This window comes from Stylophora pistillata, chromosome 11 (genome assembly GCF_964205215.1).
Source record: "Stylophora pistillata chromosome 11, jaStyPist1.2, whole genome shotgun sequence".
NCBI classification, from domain to species: domain Eukaryota; kingdom Metazoa; phylum Cnidaria; class Anthozoa; order Scleractinia; family Pocilloporidae; genus Stylophora; species Stylophora pistillata.
Window position 1 is genome coordinate 3,214,172 of NC_142529.1, and position 21,050 is coordinate 3,235,221.

The 21,050-nt window shown below is 37.2% G+C and overlaps 2 protein-coding genes and 1 long non-coding RNA gene across 11 annotated transcripts in view; 1 reads left to right on the forward strand and 2 right to left on the reverse strand.

The window, feature by feature from the left end:
- LOC111323107 (DNA-binding protein RFX2) overlaps positions 1 to 14,056 on the forward strand; it is a 29,903-nt gene extending 15,847 nt beyond the window's left edge. For 2 of the 9 annotated variants that reach the window (XM_088737895.1, XM_088737899.1), the window contains 16 exons: positions 4,248 to 4,565; positions 4,747 to 4,819; positions 7,363 to 7,582; positions 8,184 to 8,365; positions 8,533 to 8,646; positions 8,919 to 9,103; positions 9,245 to 9,303; positions 9,607 to 9,731; positions 10,064 to 10,218; positions 10,476 to 10,573; positions 10,983 to 11,132; positions 11,315 to 11,398; positions 11,471 to 11,595; positions 11,699 to 11,852; positions 12,357 to 12,444; positions 13,146 to 14,056. In XM_088737895.1, the coding sequence (XP_088594021.1) occupies positions 4,248 to 4,565; positions 4,747 to 4,819; positions 7,363 to 7,582; positions 8,184 to 8,365; positions 8,533 to 8,646; positions 8,919 to 9,103; positions 9,245 to 9,303; positions 9,607 to 9,731; positions 10,064 to 10,218; positions 10,476 to 10,573; positions 10,983 to 11,132; positions 11,315 to 11,398; positions 11,471 to 11,595; positions 11,699 to 11,852; positions 12,357 to 12,444; positions 13,146 to 13,249 (2,234 nt within the window). In that variant the 3' untranslated portion in view covers positions 13,250 to 14,056. The other 7 variants (XM_022926397.2, XM_022926400.2, XM_088737900.1 and 4 more) reach the window with 7 other exon arrangements.
- On the reverse strand, positions 2,885 to 5,374 carry LOC148719685 (uncharacterized). Its single transcript, XR_015992999.1, has 2 exons — positions 5,218 to 5,374; positions 2,885 to 4,955 (listed from the first exon to the last, which is right to left on the reverse strand). It is a non-coding gene; the product is annotated as an uncharacterized LOC148719685 (long non-coding RNA).
- A 3,239-nt stretch (positions 14,057 to 17,295) lies between the features above and the next one.
- Positions 17,296 to 19,724, reverse strand: LOC111323130 (uncharacterized). The gene has a single exon (XM_022926427.2). It carries the CDS (start codon positions 18,533 to 18,535, stop codon positions 17,624 to 17,626), a length of 912 nt encoding a protein of 303 aa, XP_022782162.2. The 5' UTR covers positions 18,536 to 19,724; the 3' UTR covers positions 17,296 to 17,623.
- Between the last annotated feature and the right edge of the window lie 1,326 nt (positions 19,725 to 21,050).

The window sequence follows — 21,050 nt, forward strand, 5'->3', positions numbered from 1 at the left end:
TACGATGCTTCATAAAACAACTAGGAGTAACGTCATGCTAATCAGTGTCCACACTTGCACCTGTTCAATGCTAACTTGAATGAAACTGGTACAGTCCAGTTTTTGAGTGAACCACAATACGTCAGCGACTCTTGTCTTATAGTCTACCTTTGAGCTACTTTTTTCTGAAAGGCACCTTAATTTAGCAGCATAGTTATCAAAACACTTGCTGTGGAGTCACTTGGTCTCCGTTAGAGGCTGCTTCGAGTATGGCAGATAAGTAAGCGTAGCTTATAGATTCTGTTTGAAGATCAGTGAAATGTATTTTATCGAGACCACCAGGCACCATAGACTCAGACACTCTACACAAACCAACCAAAGAGACAGAAGATTTCTTCTGAAGAGATACACATGAATGAGAAGTTAGAAAAGGCTGATAGTTTCTAAAGAAACTGTTTAGGACTGCGTCGGTGGGGGTGACGAAATAATTTGGATATATCAACAAAGTTGAAATGGTAAATTGGCTACCATAACGATTACAAAAGCTGACGTTTCTAGAGTTAGCCCTTCGTCGGAGCGAATAGAGGAATTGTGGGTTGTGTGTGCTTTTAAAGCCAGAAAATGGAGATGAGAAGTGAGAGACAACTATGTACCCATTGGTAGACTGAGTAGGGATGAAAACGACTCACAAACAGTTAAAAGAGTTTTTATGATCCTTCTGACAGAATAATAGTTTGACTAAATGACTGACACAATGACTGAGAGACCAGGTCAGAAACTACAGTTGACCATCTTGCACTACACTACCACTTTACTGTTGATTAAGTGACTAACTGATCATGACTGACTGTCTGTCCAACTGATTGATCTGTTTGTCTGCCTCCTTATAGGACTGACTAGTTGGCAGTGACCGACCGACTGACTGACTGATTGACTAGTTGACTTGCTGACCCGCTCGCTCACTCACTCACCCACCCACTTACCACTTATAGGACTGACTGGCTGACTGACTGACTGATTGACTGGTTGACTGACTGACTGACTAACTGACTGAATAAATTGAATGAACGTCTGACTTACTTAATGACTGATTGACTGACTGACTGAATAACTGAATGAATAACTGAATGAATTCTGACTTACTAAATGACTGACTGGTTGATTGACTGACTGACTGATTGACTTACTGACTGACTGACTCAATAACTGAATGGATGTCTGACTGACTGAGTGACGTTGAATCCTTTTCGTATAGTGCGTTTCTCAATTTCGAAACTCGAGTTCGTGAGTAGGAATAAAATTTAAAACATTGCAGTAAAATTTGGACAACAGACTATATCAATCAGTTTTAAATTAACGAAAGTTAATTTAACAAATTGCCTCACCTCCAACGTGTGGTTTCGTAGCGATCGGCGAATAAAATCGCTAGGTGTATCGTTGGCTCTAGTAGGGGCGCCCAACTAGTATCTGGGAGGTACGGGATCGCATACTGTCTTGGCCTGAATTTTTCAAGCCCCTTTTCTGCAATTGCTTAAATTGGAACTCACCTGCAAGGATCATTGCTTTACTGCGTGGACCATAGCAAGTGACTTGTACAAGACAACTATATGTAAAAACGAACAAGTCTAATCCGACTGTTCGTGCTTGGTTTTGTATAAGGAACAAACCGTATTCCATTTTTCTGAAACACGATGGGCTTCTAGCTTTCCTCACGATACACCAACCTATGGTTTACTTAGGTAGGGTTTGATTTTTTTTTTTTTTTTTTTAATTTCTTTCTTTCTTTTCCCATACTACCTTAAATTAAACTGTAAAAAAACTCAGAAACCAAGATGCAAGCTGGAAACGTGAAACAACTCGATAGAACCTTCTTTTCGAGAATTGACGAAGAGCACTTATAATTGCTGGAAGAAACGCATCATTTGTTAACATACCCGTAAACGGCGAAAGAAAGTTTTTGTGTGAAGTTGGTGTTTTTCACACATTGGTTAGGTCTATAGTGCACGATCGTTTTGGTGCACAGCTGGTCTGTTGTTTATAAGTGAAATAAGAACTGGCCGTCTAGGCGTCTATTCGGATCTAAGTTAAGGCGCCTTTATTAATAACTAAGACCAGATTGAAAATTCTTTATCGAGCTCTCAGGGTATTGTATAGTTCAGAAGAAGAAGCCTTTAAGTCAAATCAAGTTCAATGATTTTGAAGAGCTTCATTATTTGAAAGAAGTTAATGGTTGCCAAGTTGCGGGACTAACAACTGCTAAAGAAGATGGTTATATCGGGATGATTCACTTTAAATTAGACTTTGAACTCGAGACTTTTTTCCACCATCACACGTAGAAATAGAGAGCCGCGAATTTTATCTTATTTTTTCAGTCGTTTAAAACTAAACAAGATACTTTGGTTTTATAAACTGAGTTTACAGTGTAAATTAGCCACCGTAAATAGTTTCTGAAGCTGAAGTTTTGAGCGTTAGCCCTCCATTAGAGCGACTGACGACGCAGCACTACAGTTTCTTTACAACCTCACCCCAAAAACTAAAGATGGCAGGCTTATGTTTAAATTGAACAATGATAAAAATAGTACACGGTTTAGGCCACTCACTTTACTCACTATGAATCATGGGAGAGAGAGAGCGACTGGCGTAGGCCATCAGATTTATGTGTTTGTGATAGAACACTGGTACATTTATACCAATACTTTTAATAGGTCGCGGTTCTACTGCAGGCATTTTTTGGGCTGAGTAATGAATGGTTTTGTCAGGGCCTCTTAGTCGATAGGGTTTCATTGCCGAAACTATGTCTTAGTGCGTTTTTAACTTTATGTTAGCCTTCGAGGATTTAACTATTTAAAATAGCTGTACAATAATAGATCAGTAAAAACAGAAAACAAAACAAAGAACAGGTGTTTCAAGTAAATTAAGGCATCTTTAGAAAGATATTCCAATTTTCTTTTTAAAAATAACCTCGTATTTCAGTATAACTTCAAATTTGCCATGCTACACTGTAAAGCGCAAAATTCATACTTTTTAGAATCAACGCAATATTATTATCGAGTTCATTGCCATTGCACGCAGAGATACGAAATTAATCTTTTCTCGTAAACTTTGCAAAACAAAGTGATATTAAGAAAGTGATATTGAAAATGGCAGAAAAAGAAACCAATGAATGTCTTAGTTTTTATGATCTTTTGCCACGTGGCGTCGACTTTTCCTTTTTAACGCAACGCGTTGCATAACATACTGTACATGACCCTTGCTCTAAAGTTTTTTTTTCCTTTTTCTTTCCCTCGCCGTTGGAAGTTATTCTCCTCGGTAGCGTGGTTCAATATCCGTTGAGCTGGCTTCTTCCTTTTAGATGTCAAATTACCTCGGTAATTGGAAAATTAATTTTTCCTAAGACAGATATAGTAAACAAAAGTAAGTTTGCTAGGAGGGATATGTCTGCGAGATTCGCTGCTTTTTAAGTAAGATTACTTTAGCGCGTTTTTTTTTTTTTTTTTCTTTTTTTACATCTTAATTTATGCCCCACTAAAAAATTAGCGTCTATTTTTTCATTCCAAGATGCTGAAACTGGCGTGACATAATGTGTATGCATGATTTTTGAAAGAAGAGAAATTTAGAGCTTTTTCATCCGGGGATCTTACCAAAAACAAAAGGATTTACTCTTTCATTTTCTAAAGCCCTGCAGTCCGTTTGGGCGCCCCCTTTTTGAGGCAGGGAGCGAGCGGTTGTCGTGGCGAACTTGAATAGCGGTTGCGAAGTTGTCCTGTATGTTGTCAGCAACAACGAGGGAAAAGTCTTCTCCAAGGCGACAGTGTAGTCAAGGTTACAAGGTCCTTCCCAGAATTTCCTTCGCGTAATTATACAACAACTGGTAGGATAGAGCTTCATGTAATGATCGATGTGTTTTGCCGATAGTCTTTTGCTGTTTTTCCCGTTGTTACCCGCCTTCGATTTTGTTTGTTTCGACGCGCGATTTTCGCGTGCTCTGCCTGAGACTTCTTTGTCATGGCGATGGGCAGAAATTCTACTTTTTCTCTGCTACATTTTGTCGTTAATATCTTTAGAACAGTCTCTTGTTATTTGGAGGTAGTTTGTGTTGAATGTGGCGACAAATGTTGCGCCTTGAGATGGATATGCCCCATGTATGCCCATAATTGCGTAAGTGCTAAATATATGTAGCTGAAGCGAACCATTTGATCTTTGCTAGTCATGTTGACATGTGAATCTATACAAATACAGAACTCTTTTTTGTCCGATTTGATTCCTAGATCGCCCTATGGCGACTACACAACCACAACCAACTAATTATGCCCCGAACTTCGATTCCGTCGATGTGAAATCCCAAGCTACCTCAAGCAATGTGGTTTCAACGCCACAAGCTTTCACCCAACAAGTTGCGACTGGCGCGGCCGCCATTTCACACGACATTGTTGTGACCTCGCAAAATATTGTTCCTTCGCCTCAACACACTTCTTTACCAGCGAATGCTGTAACTTTGACAGTCCAGCCGGCCCAGATTCAAACTCCTCAAACTACATTAATCACAGCAAATGTTATAACGAGCGATGGCTTCCAGACGAAAGAAGGTACTTTGCAAATTTTATGAATGGTGTTGCCAATCTTAAACTACCGAACCAGTGACGATCAGTTCCGCATTTAATAGTAGCATTTTAAAATGAAACCTATCTTGGATTGTCGAGAAAAAGTTTAAAGCAACACGCTGGTAATTTGTTATGATATTCAAGTTTATTTTTCGTTTCAATGCAGGTTTTCCGACCACAGAGGAACAGTACGTTGAGGCTTTGTCGGCGGAACATGCCATTTACCCGAATGGAACAGCGTAAGTTTCTTCCGTAGAAAGTTTTCGAAACAGACTGGAAATTTCCGTCTTGTCTTTCAACCTTTTTAGTTTCCCTTTGAAGGTTGCGATCCGAATTTTATGCTTTGTTTTGCCTTTTTGAACACGTTGTGGACACCTGGTTTAGGGATAAAGAATCAATGTAAAACACATGCGAATCATACAATTCTTGATAATCAATCTCTGTATTTTTGTTTAACTTTGAGAGAAGTGATCAGTGATATCGTCATATGCGCCTAGAAAAACCAGGATTTTCGTTTTTTACGATGTTTTCAAGTCGTGATTTGGAAACGTCGGCTGAAAGTTGCCCAAACTGTACAATATTAAGAATGTTATTCAAATTAATACAATATTTATGTTAATTTATGATAATTACTTACCATATATGGTTGACTCATTGTTAGCTTGGGGGAGAACAAAAATAGAGATATTATTGAATTACTTACCATATATGGTTGACTCATTGTTAGCTTGGGGGAGAACAAAAATAGAGATATTATTGAATAAATATACTATTTCTCTCTTCCAAAGTATGAATTCAAGGTTATACTTATCTAAAATTTCTCAATTTAGCCCATAATTAGATCAAGTAAATTTTTGAAACTGGGAAAACTTAGCCGTGAACTCTTCAAGAGAACTTCAGTAGGCAATTATTAATATAGGTAGTGCTTTGACAATAACCTTGGAAACTTCTGGTTTCTCTTGGATATTGTTTTTCTCGTCATGATGTTGGAACAATTCTTGCATTAATTAAAATCCTCTTTCCTATTGATGGACCTATGTTTATTTAGCGAAGTGGGATTAGTATTCAGATCAGAAGCATTTTTACTTAGGAGACACTCTCTTTTCCATGGCAACACATGCAGCCTTTGTGAATGAGTCAGTGAGAGAGAGAATCACTTTCTTGTTCTCATCACTCCACCAAACAGTACTAAATAACGGAGGCTGTTTCTTAGGCTTTTTTGTTCGATAGTTTATGGCCAGTTTAACCCACATGATGCCTGTATCAACATATTTGTGAGTTTCTTAAATGTAGTTGGATTTCTGTTGCTTTTACAAACCTAAAGCCAACCAATTTTAAAATTGTTAATATTTTATCGGGATATGATATTGTCTGAGAGAGCATGTTCGTTGGTTGATCTAAGTTGTGCTTCAAACTTATAGCTGCAGTTTTTTTTTTTGTTCTTCAAGTTCAAAATGAATGTTTCCAGAGTTTTGTAGTAATTCTATATGCTTGTGTTCTACTCTGAATATTTGTTAGTAATAATGCTTCATATACCTTGTGTAAGAGAAAGGCACAATTGCTTTGAAATAACATTTTTCCCACTGAAGCTCTGATGTTTCTACTTTTAAGTCAGTATCTTGAAAATTGTTCCCTAGCATGTACAGAAAGAAATGTTTTTGAAAGAATTGTGACCTTTTTTAGTTGGAACATGTTCATTCCTAATACAGTATATTGTTTTTGATATTTAACATATATTCTACAGAAAATCGAATTATTGCAGAAACAATATTTTTATTTATTCATAATCTGTGAACGACATCATTTCATATGGATTTCAATGTCTATTTTGGTTTAAAAGTCAGTTTTATTCAGAAGGAAATTCATCTTTCTAGATTTATTTGGTCAAATTGATTTGAAGTCATATAATCAAATATATAGGCTGCCTATGTTATATTTTTCAGATGTTTTTTGATGTTGATATATTCCATCAAGACCAGTGTCAACATCTTTGTAGTCTTAAGTAATTATACTAGATTCAGTAAGCAGTTGTGAAAGAATGTTCAAGTTTAGAGTTTTGGAGTTACAGATATAATCAAGGGACTGTGTTCTATAAAATCAAAAGATAAGGGTTTTTAATGTTATCATCCACAAGACAGAAAGTAAGGAAATTGACAGAGGCAGCAATTGTAAATGTTTTCCAGTTTGTGTTTATAAATATGGCTTTGTATTATTTGTGATTTGTAAAAACTAAGTGAAACACAAATGAACTTGACCTTACTTTCCTGTATCAGAGATCTCCACTGTCATTACAGGAGGTCATTAAGTCAGCAATATGTTGAATGATCATCCCACTGTTAGGCATTGTTAGATAGGAATGCCCAAGCTTGTCATTCCATTCCTTAAGCTCTGTATCTGTACAGCCAGGGTTTCTCTTGATAGTACATCTCAGCCTTGAGAGTGGGTTTTATGGCACCTTTCTGGCAATTTTATGTTTTCTTGGAAAGAAATCTTAATGTTCCTTATCACAGGAAGTATTAATTTGATTGCTTATGTACTCATTTTTGGAATTAAGTCTTTCCCCTTTTAACAGGTGTCTACCTGCTTTTTCTTGTTCACCTCCCCCCATTTCCCTTTATTGCTTATTGAAACATTAAACAGGGACTTTGATTGCGAACTAACCCAAATTTAAAAAAGCCATGTTGAGCTCCTTAACATTACACCCACATTGCAGAATAGTTTTCATGGAAAATGTTTAACAGGGGCTTGCAAATTAAACTATTTTTCTTTTAACTACTTCCAGGGGCAATGCTTATCACTACACTGATGCAGCAATATTTGGACAGCAAGCCACATCATCTTATCTTGAAGCAAGCCAGCAGCAAAACTTAATTTCAGCAGCTGCAACCACACCAGGCAGTGTCCCAAGCGCACAAACATACCTACAAGTCACTCAGGGTGGGACAACCATACAGACTCAAAGGCATCCAATGACACATACTACAAGGGCATCTCCTGCAACGGTAAGTATATTTACAGTATGTTTTAATGGTAAACTTGCTATTTCTCTCAAAAAATATCAGTATATTTATTTCTGAGTCAGTTGTGGAAAATAGAGCAAATGAGTATATGAAACATTGTTTAATTCCTGTGGTATAGAATTGCAGCATTTGGAACCAGTCAACTGAAAACTTAAATGGTGGTCCATGGAAAAGGTGTCAGGAGTTGTTGGTGATAGTGTTATTTTTGGTGTATTGGGTGATTTTCCTCATTCAATTTGGCAGTTGATCAAAGTGGTTTAATCATGATGCATGTGCAATTTCATTTTCACCTTCAAGAGTGATTGTAGTACTTTTTATGCAATTATATCTTCATCATTTTTCAAATCACATCATCTAGGGGTTCTTCTTGGTTCAAGGTGCTCATTTTCCTTTTTCTGTAGTTCACATCTTGAGTAATTAATTTTTGATCTTATTCCATACCAGTTGATACTTAGTTTGCACTGCATTTGTTTATGTATTTATCTTTTTAAAAGATAAGGGTTGTTACAAGTATTTTCAATTGTTAAATACAGCAAGTAGGGGTTTGAAATGAACAAATTTTGGTTAAATTTATTTTTTAAAGGTTCAGTGGCTGGTTGATAATTATGAAACAGCAGAAGGAGTGAGTTTGCCCCGCAGCACACTGTATAATCATTACCTTCAGCACTGCCAGTCGAATAAACTTGATGCTGTTAATGCTGCCAGCTTTGGAAAGCTCATTAGATCTGTTTTCATGGGACTGAGAACCAGACGACTTGGCACAAGGTTAGGAAGCACTAGTATAACAAACACAAAGCTTACAACACAAAAAAAGTGTTTTTCTTTTCTTTTATTATGCCTCTGCCTAAGGGGACATAATTGCATGAGCTGACCTTTGTTTCTGTGCAAGCAATTCCACAGTCTTTGTAACAATGACCGTTTTTGTGTTACAGGGGTAACTCCAAGTATCATTATTATGGAATACGCATCAAACCAAGTTCACCACTAAATGCTTTGTCAGATGAGGCCCAAGTGGCCATGAGACAGTCACCTTCCACACAAAAAAGGTATGACATCTCATAATAATGCCTTAATGGTCACAGTTTGGGAAAAAAAAAAACTCATGTCTTTTCAAATTCTCTTGGTGTAATATCACATTTCCCCACAAAAAAAAAAAAGAAAAGAAAAAAATCAGTCAAAGTTAATTACATTTATTTTCATAAGAAAATAATCTTTTAGATTTACTTTTTTAAAGATTCTCTCTCTTTTTTTTTTTTTTTTTTTTGCACAAAATCATATATGTTTCTGTAATATTGATTTCTTTCCCTTTTTTTAACAGACTGAAGCCTGCTGCTAGACTAGCCTCTGATGAGTCAGGTGATACAGCATCACATTCGCCAGCAATGACAGCTGATCAACAAGCACAGCAAAGTCAGATGCAGCAGCACCAGCAATATCTCGGTGATGTCACACAAGGGTTGCCAGAGTTTGAAGAGCTTGACCTCAAGGGTGTCCCTCTTCCAGGTATTTAATGTGTGATTATGTGAAACCAATTGTTTCCTTGTGGGGTGTGTTTCAACTTTGTTGTTGTTTTAAATACTTCCTTTAGTGATTTTGATTCTGTGTTGTGAATTTTAACATAACTGTCTTATTGGTTCATTTCAGAGGGTATCACAGATCATGATCTTGACACCTTTGTTGACATGTATCGAGAACATTGCGAGGTAAGTTTCTGTTAGACTATCAACCTTGTACAGTTCTTTCTAAACAATCGGTGTTTTCACTTTAAACAGACAATCACAAAAGACGTGTGACATGGGTTGTCCATATTTCTGTGCTCCACAAATTTGGCTTATTTGCTAAATATATAAAAGGCAAAATTGTTAATTTTTTTCTTTTTTTTTATCTCAAAGACTTTTGAGGTTTTAGAGATTATATCTGTTGGATTTTGGTTTACTGTTTACTCTGAAAATGTCTACAAAAATTAAAGAGTTGAAATTTAATAATTTTTGCTGTTTGGTTTGTAGGCTTTTCTTGATGTTGTAGTCAACCTACAGTTTACTTTGGTTGAGTCACTGTGGCAAACATTCTGGCGACATCCAGCAGGAAATGATAAATCAGGGGCAGATGATGATGATAAAAAGGATGTTGGGTAAGATTTCATCACCCTGGAATGACAGAGGAAGATTTTCTCCTTACAATTCAATACATTTTGAACTAAAGAGGTGTTGAAAAGGATGAATTTAAATCAATCAAGGGACTGTTGATTTGACACCAAATTTTTAGAGCTAAGAGTTGAAGAAAGTATAGCAGACAGTGCCAATAATTGATTTTGAGGTGTGCTAGTGAGAGGTTTTTAGCTAATTAGCACATTTTAGCACATTTTAGCACATGTTGAATGCATTGAATACTAAACATGTTCAAGCAAATGTGAGTTCCTTCACACAGCATTTAATTACTACTTACTGTTTGTTTGTTTTTTAGTGATGATGGTGAATATGAGAGCAGACTTTCCCAATCCAAATTGACACAACTGTGTGAATTTGATCCAGTGATTACATTTGTCAAAGCTTGTGATCATCTTCTTTATCAGACACTGGTTGAAATCCTTATTCCTGATGTGTTGCGACCAATTCCAGGTACTTGTAGGGACGTAATTCTTACTGCAGAAAGATATTTGCATTTATTACAATGGTATGCTGTTGAGCAGCCACTCAGGTGTCACATGTCTAAAGAAAGATCAATGTCAGAAAATCTGGGATTAAAAAATCTTTAATGTGCTGCTAACTTTTACTTGGTTTTCCTCTGAGGTAGTTGGACATTGTAGCAAAAGCTAGACATTATCAGTGTATTTAATTTTTGAGCTAAGAAATGATGTAAGATTGGTTGTTTTCAGCTTCCTTGACACAGGCCGTACGTAATTTTGCCAAAGGCCTTGAGGGCTGGTTGCTTAGCAGTCTGGATCAGATTCCAAAGAAGATGGCTGATGTGAAAGTAAGTTGGATTGGAATTTGAGAATTTGAATTTTTCCTTAACCTAAAAAGGGTACTCAGCGGTTTCATTAATGTTGTCAACAGGAGGGCCACTGGTTTTCACAGGCAGGCAAAACTTTCTGAACTAAACTTCTTTATAAGATAAACCTTCGTCCAGGTTGTCAAACCAGGTGGGCAAAACCGTCGTCACAACTGGTTAATTTGTCTGGTGCCCAGGCCCTTAATGAAACCCCTGACTGTACTTGTGTTACTTGGTTTGGGGTAAACATGATACAGAAACTTCAGCTTCTATTGTTATAGAAATTTGCTCAAAGAGACTCTGGGCTGCATTAATCAATCAAAATAAGATTTTTGATTTGGAACACTTTTTATCAAAGCACTAACTAATCAAGGGTACATTCAATTGACAGGTAACCACCTGCAGTGCCTTTGCACAAACTCTTCGTCGCTACACATCATTGAATCATTTGGCTCAAGCGGCACGGGCTGTGCTCCAGAATTCTTCCCAGATCAGCCAGATGTTAGCTGACCTTAACAGAGTGGATTTTGCCAATGTGCAGGTCAGATCATAGTGATTTATTGTTGTTGTTACAAGGGTAAATTTTGTGGTTATAAATGTGTCCAAGAACATGAATAAAATTGAATTTGTCTCAGGTGTTGTGTATGAGAATAGGTAGTGTAGAAATTAAGATGGTTAAGGTGTCTTTCTTCAGTCAGTAAAACGTCTGTTAATCTTTTGCAGGAGCAAGCTTCTTGGGTGTGTCAATGTGATGACCATGTTGTGTATCGATTGGAGCAGGATTTTAAACTCACCCTTCAGCAACAGGTTTGTTACAATGAATTACTGAGGTCTTACTTCATTTAATAAGTATTACTGAAGTTGGTATTTGTTGTTCAGAACTCTCTTGAACAATGGGCCACCTGGTTGGAAGGAGTTGTGGATCAAGTACTCAAACAGCATGAGGGAACAGATGAGTTTCCTAAGGCTGCAAGACAGTTTCTCTTGAAGTGGTCTTTCTATAGGTAAAGCTCTGAACTTCAAATTTTTCTTTTATTTTAAGCATGGGTATGAAGTTTTGGATGTTAAAAAGCAAGACTAATTTTGTCTCCCAATTGTTTATTATAGCTCTATGATAATCCGTGACCTTACTTTGAGAAGTGCAGCCAGTTTTGGTTCATTCCATTTGATCAGGCTTCTCTATGATGAGTACATGTTCTACTTGGTGGAACACAAAGTCGCTAAAGCTATTGGTGCATCACCTATGGCAGTTATGGGAGAGGTAAGTTATGAATGGTGCCCATAATTTAAGCAGTACTTAAAATTTTTTCTTGCATTATTTTTGCTTAGTTTGTTCTGTTAGTGATTGTTGTCATGAGGGTAATCAATTCGATAGAAAATCACCATAGTGCAAGATTGTAGGCTTGAAGTCTTTGCTATCAGTTTTCTTTAAAGTTTTGTGAAATAGAGCAACTGTGTCAAACTCTCACTTTGGGTAGCTTTGGTTTACAGATTGATGCTTTTCTAAAAGAAATCTTACAACCTCTCTTTCAAAATGGACACACTTGGTGTCCTTATTTAGTGGGAAACTGCTATTGATTTGGCACATTAATAAAGTTTATTATTATTATTATTATTATTATTATTATTATTATCATTATTACCAATCCTGTATTAATAGATGTAACCCTTCCCTTCTTACTAGATAGATTCAAAGTTTGTCATTGTAATCAAATTATCTTTCACAGCTCTGACGTTTTATGTTATATGTTTTCATTTTCAACAGTTTGTTGGCCTTGGGTCAGCACTGTCTATGGGACTTGATTCAGTGGAGAATAGTCTCCTATCAGAACAGCCTGACTGCCCCTTAAACTGTAAGTTCTTCGTAATCATTCTGAGTGTTTTGTGAAACCCCCTTTTGTTCTTGCAAATGTTATTCAGTTATATTCGTAATAAAATAATAATAATAATAATAATAATAATAATAAATAATTTAGCAATAGGCATTCCACTGGGTGGCTCTTCTTGTCCACTGTTTCCAGATTGAATTGGAATTTGGAATGTTGGTTTTTGCGGAGGGAGGAAAACCGGAGGACCCGGAGAAAAACCCTCGGAGCAAGGACGAGAACCAACAACAAACTCAACCCACATGTGGCGCCAGGTGCAGGAATTGAACCTGGACCACAGTGGTGGGAGGCGAGTGCTCTCACCACTGTGCCATCCCTGCTCCCCAATACTGTTTAAAACCCAGTTTCACTCACTTTTTCACACATGGTTCTATGTCTTCATGAGATGTAGTAAATTCTGTCCAGATCTCATGAAAATCATTCTGAAATCATGTGAGTGCATGATTTGAAATATTTTTATAGATTGAGACTTGAAGAAATGAGAAGGAAATAAACATTCTTTTACATCTAATAGTCTATCTACCTAAGTGGCATGCACCTATATCTGAGAATATTTAATGATTAGTGTAACTTAGAATATTAAGGCTAGTAAACTATTTACTAAAACAAAATATTTTGAGAATATTTAATTATGTAGTTAAACAATTCTAATAATTTTTTTTCTCCAGTAGATGGTACCCAGGCCACTGGTTCAAGTACTTCCTCTAGCACTACACGCCCATTGGTTACAGGGTCCTTGGAGCCAGAAGCCAAACGGCCACGTCCAAGTTAAATTGTCATTTAATATATCCCTGTAAAATATGAACAGAAATATTTTATTCCCAAAATCTTGATGGCATATAAATAAGCAAAATAGTTATTTGTAGTTAATAGAAACTAATGTTTCAGATCAGTGGCCTCTAAGAGCTCTGCATGTAAATTAACCTTGAAATATGGAAATATTTACCCTCGTAATTTATATTTCATATAATACATGTTGTTGATCAGTCCAATTAATTGAATTAAGATAGAAGTTGCTTCGCATATTTGTAGATAACAGTTATGCCTTTACAGTGACTATCACTTAGTATTATCCATCTTATAGTCTTTGTAACATTTGACATGAATTCTTTGGAAAACAAGAGTTCTCTTTACATAAATATGACTGGAGCTCTCTAAGAAGTGGCCAAGTTATTTAGGCATGTAAGCATAGCTTCCTTTTCTGCTTTTGATTTCATTTTGTAAATTGTTATTTCGCCGCACGTTTATAAACAAGAAAAAGGAACATTTTAGACTATTCAAATATTCTCAAGCAAAACAGCAATTAATTTCCTGAAAACTGTGTTTATGCAAGGCATTGTTTGCACAATTTATCTTTACAAGTTTTGAGATAGTTCAGATAATTCAGAATACTATTTTTGCCAGTCGAGTAGTGCATGTTGAATTGAAACAAAGCCACTGGTGCTATTCAGCGTATTCTATCAACGGTCTTTCTCTGTTGAGAATTAAATTCTATTAAGAGTTAAATTTTAAAGAAAAAAGAAGCATTCATTAAGACATTTATGTTACATGTACATCATTAAATGGACATATTGGGATATCTTGTGGACATTTCATTTGTTACAGTGTATTTTTTCTCAGAAGTGTTGGTCCAGTCGCTTTTGTGCAGGGGCTTAACAGTTGGAGGTCTTGGTTCTAACCCTAGCTGAGTCATTTTGTTGTGTTCAAGAGCAAGATTCTTTACTCTAACAGCACCTCTCTCTCCTCCGGAAATGAAAATGGGTACTGGCAAACTTCCGTGAGGGCTTTTTGAATTTCAAAGGAGAAGAAAGGGGATAGTAGCTTATGCTCTGGACTCCAGATTGCGTTGGGATATTCCCCCCTTTACAAAGAGTATTAGTGGCACAGGTACTAGCTTACTCTCACGGAAGCGAGATAAATTGCTGGGGGATGGGTAGTAATATGGACTTTAATACAGTGCTCGTAGCGCCCTTGGGCAAGATGAAGGGAATCCTGTGTTCTGATTGGCTACCCGAGTAGGTAAGATAGGCCCACCTTGCCCGCTCGGGATTGCCCGCATTGATCCCGCGGATGAAGAAAATTGAATTAGAACTACGTTCGTAATTCTTAGACAGAAGATAGTCAAAACAAAGAAAACAGAAACGAATCTCGTGAGTTTGTTGTGCTACAAACACAGTTGACTTTCTTTCCTGGCTCTCGAAGTAAACAAGTCATTCTTAATAAAGCAAAATCTTTTTGCAATATAATAAATCCTTTTTTAACCAAGCTTGTTCAGTCAAGATGACTTCGTCTCGGTCCATAAAAATGGAAAAAAAAGAACTCGGCCAGTATCCAGCTATCTTGACCTCACACTTGGTTGATAGCGCGTATAGAGTAATTTCCAGGATAGGGAGTCGGATAGTTACGTTATGCCATTGAAACTTGATTAGGTCCTTAGTGCCGCGGCCTCGTGCATCTTCCCGGTAAATTTGAAATTTCCACTTATTCTCTTTTTACTGAAATTCCGAGAAAATAAACTAGCATTATCGTCAAGAGGTTTCAAAGCCCGTTCACACCAGTATAACATGTTTAGTTAAACTGGATTTAACTGAATGAAGAGCAGAACAGAGAACTGAAAACTGAATTTTCTATAGGATTCAAGAAAACAGCACTAAAGCATATTTAAGCTTTAGTGCTAAGAAAAAAGTATAAGAAAGTCCGCGCGTTGAGTGAACGGCTTGCTTGGCGGATTGCCCTTCCTCAGAAGTATTTCGACATAACACCATGTTTTTCAAAAGCGTTTGCTCGAGTCATTTAAAGCATTTTTCGTCCCTGAGAAGCCATAGGCGTACAAGCACCTGTAGGTACGATGGTACGATGCCCTTTTCGCCCGAAAGAATTGCACAATGCACAACGATGCCCTCGTGGGTGAGTGCTGAAAACCGGACACAAACGCACTCATATTGCATAAACAACAATGAACTTTCGCATTATCCACGTACAATGAAAGTGTTATGAATGAATTATGAGTGATTCTTGGTGAAATAATGACAAGATATTTACAGAACACATGGAGTCCTTCTGAATGTAGATCTGTACATAAATAGTTCACTGTGAACGAGTTACCCACCTACTTTACGAAGGAAAGTCATCGTGGAACCTAAAATCAAAGTCTTGTGTAAGTATTGGGAACTTTTCCCCAGCTCCCTGCGGCTCGGGAAAGTTTCGGGCACAACGCTCAGCGACTCTCTCGCTCTTAAAAACGATTCGATCTAAGACTTGCTCATGTTTTTGCACGATAACAATACAGGTTGTAAAGAGAAATGGGAAATCGTTATTGACAAAGTGCCTGTATGTTTTTATGAGTCATAACATTCTTCACCGTATACAGTGCTTCTCATTTTAAAGTTTTTCTGTTAATTATGTACATATTTTTTAAAAAAAGTTTAATAAAAGTGTTATTATTTAAAAAAATACAGGCCGTAAAGTGTTCTATTCTGAAAATAAATTTCATGTTAAGTGTGTCATTTTGGTTTAATATTGTGCAGGAGAATCACTGGCACACCGAAGCCTGACACATTAACTGAAGACTTAACAAAATTAAGAAGAGAAGAGGGGCTCTTCTAGTCAAATACCTGTCGACTACACATATTCTTGCCTAGCACAAGCCTGCGTACAGACACTATGCCCTAATTGATGATTTTCTATTTTCTTACTACCAGAAAATTTGATTGTGTACTGAATATGTGAGAAGGAATACGTAAATAGAGGTTTTAACTGTTCTTGGTAATCCTTTGCCGTCAGGATATTCTGCCAGTTCCAAGCCTGGATAAAGAAAGCAGACTGGGGGAGCCGCTGACCACAAACTCGAAGGGTAAGTGATGTTATATTCGAGAGATTTAGCACCGCGATTACGTGAAATGGCAAATATCAGCTTGCCCTTTCACGTTTCACGCAAAATAACGTGAACCCTGCTGCTTTAGCTCCGCGTGAGCTCACTTCACGGTGGATTTGAAGGCGCCCTAGTATAACTCACGAGGGAGAATTTTAGTGCCGTTTTTCCGGCAATAAAATTCTACCCTGTGAGAGAAAAAGTGAAGAAAATCTTATTTTCCCATTTTGCCGCGGGATAGCTAGAATTAATTCTTATTTATATCTTCATTGATAAAAAGGTGACATCGTCATTTCTACAATTCCATGAGATATATTGAGTTGAAATTTCGGTAATTAATACTTTATCGTGATATCCTTTGAAATGGAGATAATTTTTCTTTAAGATAAATTGCAGGATTAAAAAAAAAATAATAAAATATAAAAACACCTTTCTTTTTTAAGGACGAGTTACGTGTTAAAATGCGTCTTGAATGAGAATATTAAAAAACTGTTTGACTTCAACATATAGCTTTCAGATAAGATACTAGCTTGCTCAATGAAGAGAGAGAGTAATTTCCTGGTCCGATGAGGTCTTCCAGAACGTCATTGAAATCTTAATCCTCTTTTAGCCTTCCTGTAATTTTCTTTTAAACCTTGATGGCAATTTAAGGTTCAAGGCAGATAAGTTATTTCCTTTTACAGAGAAACGGTTCATGCATGGCGTTTTTCAGTTCATTTCCTTTGTCTTATGATTTTTCATTTAAAATAACTAGCCTTTCAAATTTAAGCTTGATTATCTGCACACCTTAAAAATTTTCCTTGAGTTGTTTGGTAATGTCCGACGTAGGTCAAACATCCCCTCTAGCTGTGAAAATGCAGCTGTGCTGAGGCTGCGACTGGCAGGTGTGTAAACGGCGAGAGAAGAACTGACAATCAGCAAAATAAGCTCCGTTTCAGATTCAATTTTTTTATTCACACATTTGATTTTCAGACACAAAATTAATCAATCTAAGAGTTTAAACGCTTTATCCAAAATAAATACATTGATATCTCAAGTGTGCTGGCAGACTGACATTCCATCTACGTAGTCGGTTTTGCTACAGTCTCTTTGTTCCCAGCGGCAGATCAAGGAGGAGAGGGGGGGAACCGGGGGTACCGGGGAGTTCTGATCTCCCCCTCCCACCTATCATAACCATACTTCCCTCTCGAACCAGCTCACCCCTTCTCCAATAATATGGTAATCTTAGCTATCTTTATCGCGTTCGGTGAAACAAAATGTCTGATAGTTAACTTCCTAACGAAGGCCTTTTTTTCTTCGATCCCAAAGATGCCTCATTGATCGCTTATACACGGGAATTTTAAGGAAAACAACGACAGGATTCATTACTGTTGATAAAAAAACAGCTGCAAATGACATGTGTTCTAGAAGGTCGTAACATGATGTTGTGGAAAATTCTATTTTAGTATAACCTAAAATCTTTACGAGACAGTAAAAGACCATGGGCAGTACTGCCGCAACTGTTCCTTTCGTCGCTGCTTTCAAGTACTGCCGCAGTTGTAAATTTCGTTTTGACTTGTTTGGGTTCATAACACGTATCTGTGAATCATGTGTGATGTCTTGGGCAACCCGGGTTCGACGCCTTAACAAGCAAAAGCTGATTGCCAACATAACTTTCATTCCCATGCAAGGTAACAGTATGAATACGGAAAGAGTTATGACGTAAAATATATTTTTGGAGACGCCAATGAACAAAATACAGGAGAAGACAAAACAGGTTGCAGCCACTAGGGAGCAAATTCGGTTCACTCGTTCAATTGTAGCGTGTCTACGATTCAGAAGAGGATACACAAATGCTGTGTAACGCTCAAAAAAAAGAACCAGAAGCAACAAAGAGGAAGTTGTGACAACAAAATGAATCAAGACATCTTGGAACTGCTCAGCTACTTCATTCACTAACTCCTGACTCCGCAAAACGCTGTTGATTCCAAGAAGTGGGAGGACAAAAATACCTGCGAAAAGATGGTTTAACCCAATCGAAACGTTGAGTACGTTTGTGGGTTTGTTAAAAAGTTTCAGTGGATCTCTTCTTGCGATGTAGAGCATGAGCCCATTTCCAATCGACGCTGTTAGAGAAGCAAGGAAGTATAAAATTCCAAATATCAAATGCAAATTAACTTCTCTGTTGAAGCAAATGTTTGTTTCCATTGCGGGGAACGTAAAAGAGATTTCCCAGCTTTGTCTCAGTGCTGTAAACGTATCGCAAGTAATGCTGTTAGATTGCCGGTACTGTGTTTCATTCCCGTAAGTACTGTTATATATTCCTTCCACAGATAAAACTCATCATGGGCTATAAGACGTAATCAATTTAATGAGCTACAGATCTCTGATGTTTTCTATTGGTCGTAGAACGACACTTATTTATCAATCAGCTAAAGTCAATTTCCTGTTTGCCATCATTCGTCTTAGTGCAGTTAGAATTATGACAATGAATTATCGCGCTGAATTTAATGAGGAGAAGGGAATTACTTTGGCTGTCGTTCAAAAAAATATGACAAAGTCAGTTTGTTTTAGAAAAAACGCTTTTTTACAAATTAAAAGGAATCGCTATCGATCTCTGGTCGTCTAAGAGTTAAACTTCAGAATCTTCTGGTATAATAGTATATTTGCTTTGAGTTAAATGAATCAAATATCGCTTGGCCTTTTTTCAAGTTTTTCATTAAGATTGTAATCTCGTGTTTGCTAAGTCACTTGATCAACATAATTTATTCATTACTTGTATGACCACAGAGTGTTTAATGAAAGGAATCTCACGGTTTCGTCTGTAAAACGCATTTCTGATCGAATTTTTGTGTTAACCGATCGCTTCAGTGATTTCTAGCCGATATCGGAGATCAACCTTAAATCAGTCGACGTACTGCTGAATTTGCTTGAAAAAAAGTTATGTTCACGTGTTTTCCTTTGAAATTCAAGATGGCGGCTACGGTGTCTCGGCCATATTAAATTTTGAGCACTGGAAAATCCCAGGAAATACACCGTCTTTCTGAAAAAACAAACACACAGTGTAGTTAATTTAAGTGAAGATAATTGTGAATAGGGAGATATTTGTTGAAATAAAACCGCCAATTCTCAGGAATAGCCAACAAAGAATTAATTGCATTAGTTAGGAGAATTAACTGAATTTCAAATCCATGGAGTGAAAGGGTTACCTCGCATGTTTGTGACACACGAGTTTTGTATAGTACTAGTGTCTTCGTCGAGTTAATGTTATCATTTGCAAGTGGCTTAGATTACAAATGTAAAATCCACTCGGGAGCAGGCACACGAAATCCCATCATTTTAAAAATCATGAAATAGCCTGTCACCTCTGAATCACACATAAAGGTCAGGACGGAGAATAATGGAAATGATCAACAACTACAGAAGCTCTTGACTGCTAAGTAAACTCTCTTTGTCAGCACCTTAGGAAACGTATAAAGAACAGTATGGAGAATATGCATACTGGTTTTAGGTTATTAGGGGCCCGGTTGTGTTTTTTGTTTTGTTTTGTTTGTTTTTTTTCGTAATCAGCCAATACATCAATCTTCACAGGCTATTAACGATGTTTGTTCCTCTGATTTTAGTAGTCTCTTACGTCCATTTACGACAACGTTTTGCTTTTTAATTTATTTGTGTTTCCAGACCATTATTCTTACACTCAAGCAAACTGATATGTCATTTTTTTCCCTGATTTTAAATAACTTTACGATATAGTAGGTATATTTGTTTTGTCTACCTTATTTCTTCAACTGTGGAGGCGCGGTGGCCTCATGGTTTGTGTGCTCGACTGCGGATCGAGTGGTCTGGGTTCGAGCCCCGGCCGGGAAATTGTGTTGTGTTCTTAGGCAAGACACTTTACTCTTACAGTGCCTCTCTTCACCCAGGTGTATAAATGGGTACGGCAATTTAATGCTGGGGGTAACCCTGCGATGGACTGGCATCCCATCCAGGGGGAGTGGGGAGTAGAAATACTCCTAGTCGCTTCATGCTACAGAAACCGGAGTTAAGCACCGGCCTAATGGGCCACTAGGCTCGTAAACATATATTTTTTTTTTTTACCTATTTCTTCAAATGAACCTTCATTGCTGACTCGATCAATAAACCATGCTTTTCACTTGTGCAAGAAACATTCATGATTCTGGAAAAACACAAGAAAAGTTCATAAGTTCCAAGCCGAATTTATTAGATTACTGTAACATGTCTTAGTTTTTATGAACTCACCGGTACAATGAAAGAATGGGTTTTGACCAATCAGAGTGCGAGTATTTTACTTAGTCTCTGAAGTATGTTATATGAAGTATCTCATTACAAGGTTCTCGGTTAAGTTTAGTATGTATGCATCACATATCGCTGTCGTGGTTCTTTGCTTTTTATTTCTTTGAAGTGAGAACGTTTTCTAGAAACTGATGTTGAACTGTCATTTGAATTTCCATTCTTCAGGGCACGTGGCGTTCAAACATATCTTTACCTTGTTAAGTGATTGCTTTTTACGCGGCCGATGGTGAATTGATTTTATGATAATTCTGCTACTTAGACGGACAAAATGAAAAGGCTTTCTCTCTAAATACAATTGTCTACCAGTGGCACATCGAGTACTGAAAAGTGTTACGACTTTGTTCTTGCAAGATCATAAATAGATAGAGGGCGTCCATCTCTCTCGCAGCTGATACACGCTGGACAGTCA

Coding starts and splice junctions, on each gene's coding strand:
- LOC111323130 (XM_022926427.2), bottom strand. CDS start 18,535: ATGGAAACAAACATTTGCTTCAACAGAGAAGTTAATTTGCATTTGATA.